Source organism: Rhinopithecus bieti, unplaced genomic scaffold, assembly GCF_001698545.2.
Source record: "Rhinopithecus bieti isolate Rb0 unplaced genomic scaffold, ASM169854v2 scaffold_40077, whole genome shotgun sequence".
NCBI lineage: Eukaryota > Metazoa > Chordata > Mammalia > Primates > Cercopithecidae > Rhinopithecus > Rhinopithecus bieti.
Genome location: NW_016816716.1, coordinates 309,647 through 316,653, shown reverse-complemented (window position 1 = coordinate 316,653; position 7,007 = coordinate 309,647). Strand labels below are relative to the sequence as shown.

At 44.0% G+C, this 7,007-nt stretch overlaps 1 protein-coding gene across 1 annotated transcript in view; it reads right to left on the bottom strand.

The window, feature by feature from the left end:
- The window catches only part of DNAH9 (dynein axonemal heavy chain 9), a 381,759-nt gene that overhangs the window by 153,341 nt on the left and 221,411 nt on the right, over nucleotides 1-7,007 (bottom strand). The window contains 2 exon segments of the mRNA XM_017855172.1: nucleotides 4,440-4,563; nucleotides 6,787-6,949. Coding sequence (XP_017710661.1) covers nucleotides 4,440-4,563; nucleotides 6,787-6,949 — 287 coding nt within the window.

Here is a 7,007-nt window from a genome sequence, read left to right as displayed (position 1 = left end):
TTTTTGAGACGGAGTCTTGCTCTGCCGCCCAGGCTGGAGTGCAGTGGCCGACTCTCAGCTGACTGCAAGCTCCGCCTCCCGGGTTTACGCCATTCTCCTGTCTCAGCCTCCCCAGTAGCTGGGACTACAGGCGCCCGCCTCGTCGCCCGGCTAGTTTTTTGTATTTTTTAGTAGAGACGGGGTTTCACCGTATTAGCCAGGATGGTCTCGATCTCCTGACCTCATGATCCGCCCGTCTCGGCCTCCCAAAGTGCTGGGATTACAGGCTTGAGCCACCGCGCCCGGCCCATGTTATCCATCTTTGAGCACAGTACCTAGTGACTGAGCATGCGCTCTTAGTAAATGATTATTGAATATATGAATACATAGAAAGTCATCTAGCCTGGGACAGGAAAATGAATTATAATTTTGAATAAAACAATTCAGCCTTTTGGAAAGCAAAAGGAAAATCCTAACATAACATAGGATTCCAAAGTAAAATAAAATATAAAATCTGTCATAGCTAGCGGCGGAAGAAACATCACACTTGGAGCTGACTAGGTTTTCTTAGCTGGCTAGTGCTAACTGGCAGGGGCACCAGAGTAAAATGGGCCTTCTGGAAGGCTGGAAAGCTGGAGGAAGAGGTGTTTTCCTGGAAAGCCATGGGATAATTCTGATTATTTTCCCTCTAAATTTAGAGTGGGGTCTTGCTGATGCTGAGTTTGAGTCAAGGTTGAAGAGAACAAGTTTTGTAAGAATTCCTTAAAGGCCTGGGTTTGATGATCAGTGCACATTCCTCAGGAATTATTATAACAGGTCAATAAGAACATAGCAAGTAATGAACCTTTCAGATCCAGCAAGGACTCACATTTCATGCACAGTGTCACCAGCAGTTGCATGACCCCTATCAAGGACCCCAGCAGCCAAGGGAAGTGACTCAAATATGTGTTTCATCTGCTCTTACCCTGGGAAGCCACTCTACTTCTTATACAGTTATATATCTTTTGCTAATTAAACCAGGAACCTAATTTAATACTTTTGCTTTGTGTGAAAGATGTCTTCATGTCCATCTATAACTCATCTGAGATACAACTGGCATAAAGATGGGTTCTGAAATGCTATAGTTGGTGTCAGAAGTGGGATTCATAAGCCAAATTACTATCATGGTTTGATTTTAGAAATGGTGCCAGGAAAACAAGAAATGAAATGGTGAGATAAAGAAGTGTGAGAGGAAACTCAGCCCAGGGTATGAGATCATTGGTTTTCTGAGGGAGATGTTTTTGGGAGAGAATTGCATTCACTATACCTTTATATCCAACCTTGTAGGACTTGTACATAGCTACAGAGGGATCAGTTAATTGCAAGGTAGTCTAAGTTATGGTTTCCTAGTCCCTACTGTGTTATCCAAGGGTGGAGTCATTACATAACCCCACAAAATTGAAAAAGTTGGGAGATAACGAGGTTCTGAGTCACCTCTGCAGCTTTGGCAGAACTTTCTGGCCAGAAATTACTTATTTGATAGGGAATGTTAGAACCAAGATATACTCTAATTCTCCCTGTTGAAAAGGTTAAGAAAAAAAGGGGGTGGGTTAGAAGACAAAAGTGTTCATCTTAACTGTATCTCCACTTGAATATGTATACACAAATCTTACCTTTTTTTTTTCTTAAAGAATATATAGAAGCCTTAAAATGGGGCCTAAAACTCCATGATTTTGGAGCTGGCTGATTGCATTTTTACTGAGAGGGCTTTAGATATTCATTTGCACTTGAAAAAAAGCTGTCTTCTAAATGAAAAATTATCAATACTTAATTGAGAAATAAAATTTCAATTGGTGAAAATGTGACAACTTTGTGTCTCAGATATTATTTTAGGAAAAGGTGACCTGGCTGGATTATAGCCAGTTGAAATACAATGGTGTGAGGCTGGCAACACGCCTGACATCTCTAAAGCTGTATTCTCTCAGGCTGATTTAGAAATTAGGCTTCAGGGTAGCTTCGGGGTAGGAGGGAAGTTGGATCCCTCTCTCATTATTTAGTAGAATAATAAAAGATGAGGCTATGTTGTAGATTAAATGCTATTGTACAAGGTGATGAGATGTTAGAGATTGCATTTAAGAAAGGAAAAAATGGTGGCATCGGAGGAGAAAAGGTGCAAGAGTTGGTAGGCAAACTCTCTGATATAAAGTTAACTTGAACAGGGCAGGGAGGGAAGGAAATGAGGGTGGTATTAGTGCAATGCTAGCAGCCAGCACAGTAAGGAAACCTGGGACACCCATCTCACCTGAAAGAAGCCAAAGGTTGCTCACAATGCCTGCTAGTACATGCTCTGGACCAGGGACCAGTGACTCTTCATGAAAATGACAGCAAGATGGCATGGGGTGCAATGCCACAAAATATGAAGCAGACAATGATTCCAAAGCCAGGAACTTCCTGGAGGTTGTCAGGAACTATCCTAAAATACATTACTTACAATATATAGTAGACTATATACTACTATATCTAGATATACTAGATAGACTATGGAGAAAGGTACTTGTGACTATGGTCCTTGGACTTTGTAAACTAAAGAGTATTTAATTAGAGCCAGGGAATGGAGTGTGGAGAGAGAGACAGGCTTTTAAGATGCTGGAAGTCTGAAGGCAGAAATTTTGTTCAGGAACATTTGTACACTGACTGTTTTCTCAATTGAGATGAAGAGGTGGTTTTTGTAGATGCTGCATATGTTTTAACAGCCAGGAAAGCATATTCTTTCTTTAATATAAACACAAACATATTTATATAAATGCATAATTTATGCATTACATTATCTCATATTCTTGGATGTATATATAATTTTTTGGTTTTTTTTTGAGACAGAATCTTGCTCAGTCACCCAGACTGGAGTGCAATGGCCCAATCTCAACTCACTGCAACCTCCACCTTCCCGGTTCAAGCAATTCTCCTGCATCAGCCTCCCAAGTAGCTAGGATTACAGGCCTTTTGCAGTCTCAGTCCTGCGTGTGGATCTGAAGAGCATTGGAGATATTGGCTCTGAGCAGGACAGAGCATATCTGTAACAGTGTTGAGGAACAATATACCTTTGAGGGAAGATGCTTATTGCCAGATTAGTGGGATTTCTCCAAATATGAAATACTTCGTTCTAGGTAGAGACAAGATATGAAATATATGAAATATGAAAAGCAATGATGGGTAAGACAGATAAACCAGGTCATACCCACTCTGGAATGATGGACAGCTGAGGTTGGAGTGATGAGATTGAAAGGAGGAATAGCCAGATGAACGTTGGATCAACAGCAGAGTTGTGACCACCAGGTTCCACTACCAGTTATCTGTGTCCTCTGTATCTCTGTTTGGGGGCATGAGAGTTTGTAAAGTAATTATGGTAGACCTGTCACTGCCCTGGATAAGAGAGAAGGGGAGACAGACCCAATTTACATAGAGGGAGTAGGCCAGAGGATGGTATCCACCATACTGATCTCTTCTCTCTGCCTCTTCATTTTTAAAATCTTTTCTTTTCCTTTTTTTTTAATTGAGATGGAATCTCACTCTGTTGCCCAGGCTGGAGTGCAGTGGCATAATCTCAGCTCACTGCAACCTTCGCCTTCCGGGTTCAAGCAATTCTCCTGCCTCAGCCTCCCAAGTAGCTGGGACTATGGGTGCCCACCACCACGCACAGCTAATATTTGTATTTTTAGTAGAGACGGGGTTTTGCCATGTTGGCCAGGATGGTCTCAATCTCTTGACCAGGTGATCTGCCCACCTTGGCCTCTCAAAGTGCTGGGATTACAGGCCTGAGTTTTCTTTGTAGGGGATTGTTGGCATAAGTACTGAATTCCTAATTAAAGAAGGACAACAAAAGAGCAAGCATTGAGCTTTCCACTGAAGTCCTGTCTTGCACAGACAGTGTCACAGAGCACTTCACACCCCCTGTCAAGTTTTTTGGGGACCAAGGAAAACTATGTGGAGCTTCCACTTTGCTCGAATGAGATTGTAAATCACTAGTTAATTACATTGGTAACCTCATCTTGCCCTACCATGTAAGTTTTATGCATGCATGCTCTCTTCTTGTGTATCTTCCTGCCAATGCCTGAGCTTCCTCAAGTACTACACACATTCTAGTTTCTCCTTGATTTGGAGACCGAGAGGGAACAGCACCTACTCTCTGCACCCAGCACATCACCAAGCTCTTCACCCTTTCTTCTTGCCATAATCGGATCTAGTCCCACTGAGAGCCCCATGATTACTGTCTGTTTTGCAATGAAATAAGAATGAAAGAGCCAGGACAGCAGGCCCAGCATCAATGCTGAGAAGGGACTCGATGAACCAGTCCTTGGCTGTATCAGTTTTCTTCCTCATTCCTGTGACCTTGCTCTTCTGACCCTGGACCAAATCTTCACCTTTGCATAACTCTGATTCCAGGGGGAATTTATCAGTGACACTGAGTGCAAGGAATCTCTTACCAGATGCCAAAAGATCATTGATGAGCACAAGGAACCTCTCATCAGCCACTTGGGCATCAGTCATGAGGAACACTGTGCTGAGATTCTTCACTCCGGCTTTCAGACACAGGCTAGCCAGGTCCATCTGTAGAAACAGTCAATATCAGAAATCTCCGAAAAGAAGGCCTCCTTGAAAGAGAACTTCAACCCATTCTTTAGAAATAGAACCATTTTCTTCTCTGCTTGAATGGGAATTAAAGCAAGGTGACAACGGGAAGCTGGGGGAGTGCTATCTTGCACTGATGGGCAGGAAACTATGCCTCATTCCCAGGCTTTGGTGCCAATAAAGGTGGGCAAGAGAAACTACATATTGATGGCCTCTAATTCATACAACTGTGTTAGCTCCCGTACCTCTCTTAGGTTGATTTAGAAATTAGGCTTTAGGGTAAAGCTTCTGGAGCTCCTGCTCTGTGCAAAGAGGTTACAGCTTTCCAAAGCCCACAGGTGATCCTCTATTTCTCTCTCTTACTTATGTCCTCATACAAGTGAATGACCTGCTCCTGAAGGCAAGCCATTGCTCTTGGTCTTGACTGAGAGTGACGTGCTTGGGGCTACCAGCATGGGGGATGAATATATCTTATGTTAGCAGGATCTTGTGTTCTTTTTTTTTTGAGATGGATTCTCGCTCTGTCACCCAGGCTGGAGTGAAGTGGCGTGATCGTGGCTCATTGCAACCTCTGCCTCCCAGGTTCAGGGTATTCTCCTTCCTCAGCCTCCAAGTAGCTGGGTCTACAGGTGCATGCCACCATGCCCGGCTAACTTTTCATATTTTGGTTGTAGAGATGGGGTTTCACTATGTTAGCCAGGATGGTCTCGATCTCTTGACCTTGTGATCCACTCCCCTCAGCCTCCCAAAGTGCTGGGAGTATGGGTATGAGCCACCGTGCCCGGCCTCTTGTGTTCTTATGACTAGCTCCAGCAAGACACTTTTGTTGAAAAAAATACACTGGGGCAACTCATGCACACAAGCATACACATACACACAAATGCAATCACCTGTAGGAAATTATATCCATTGAAAACTGCAGATGGATGACATTTTGGGCTAGGATGTCAAGTTCTGAACTTATCCAGCTTGATCAATCTCAGTTCCTTTGCTGTATCACCCTCCGCAGGCTCAGCCATCAGTTCCTGATGTTGCCTTTCTCTCTCTCACACTACTCACAGCTACTTCTAACAATTTCACACATTTCTTTACCACAGAGCTACCTTTAAAGATACTGACTCCCCTTTAAATATACTCCCCTTTAAAGATACTGATTTTCGTTTTAGATTAATGGTTCTCACTACATGCTCTAAGTGATCTAAGACAGTGTTTCTCAGTCCTAACTGGAATCATCTTGGGGATGCTTTGAAAAATCATGATGCCCAGGCCATTCCCCAGACTAGTTAAACCAGAATATTGGGGGGTGGGACACAGGCATCAGTATTCTTTCTAGATTTCCAGCGATTCCCATATAGAGCAAAAGTTGAGACCTACAGTCTCAGCTCATTCTGTAAATGCGTAATTCCTATCACACTGTCATGTCTTTTTTTGGAAACAGTAAAAAAGACCTAATGGGAACATGATGTATGACCTTAGATTCTGCCAGTCGTCCAGAGGCTGAGCTGTGGTTTTAGGGCAGAAGTGAGCACCTCCCTCTTCTGTCACTGGCTGAGAGATTATGAGGAAAAGTGGGTGGGACTGGCTCAGTGCTGGCTGGAGTTCTTCCAGGAACAGCAAGAGCAGCCTCCTGATAGAAGTTACACCGTGACTTCCTACCAAGACTGTTGTGGCCATGGATAAAAGGAAGGGGACTGGACACAATGACCTTTGAAGGTTGTATATAGTGTCTTTCTTTACTTTCCAGAGCACTCATCGTGCCTCCAAGTGCTGGCTGTCTGAAACCAGGATATGTCACTGAAGGTCCCAGAGGCCAGTGGTTACTGACCCGTCTTTTAAAACTCTGAATTTCTTAGGAAACTCAAGCAGACCTTCAGAATTCCATCTATCTGCTCCCACTGTAGGTGAGCTGTGTGTTGAATTTGGTATAGATGCGCTTCTGATTTGAGCAAGAGTGGAGGCCCCACAGATGTAACTAGGACACCTGAGGTCTCCCAAAGGTGGACTTTGGAAAGGCCACTGTTGTCAAGCTGAGTCTAATGAGAAAAGTCATTCACGTCACCAGCCCAGAATCTAAGATAGAAATGGACAGACATTGAACGGGAGGCTCCGGACAGGGGAACTGGAGAACGAGTGAAGGATGACGGAGCTGTGGCTGGTTGGAGGGAAGCTGAGCCTCCTCCCTGCAGCCGCCTGACCTTTTACCTTAAAGTCCTGGATCTGGTAGCCTTTCCGCAGTGTGATCTGGAAGACATCCATGGAGCTGATGAAAGCTGCCAGCCTTGTCAGGCTCTGCTTGCCACTCCCACCTACACCAACCAGCAGAGCATTTCCCCGCGGGGACTCCAAGATGCGATTGATATGGCAGCTAAAGAGAAGGAAGCAGGCACATGTTGCTTTGATCAGACTTTCTGCAGTCAGAAGCA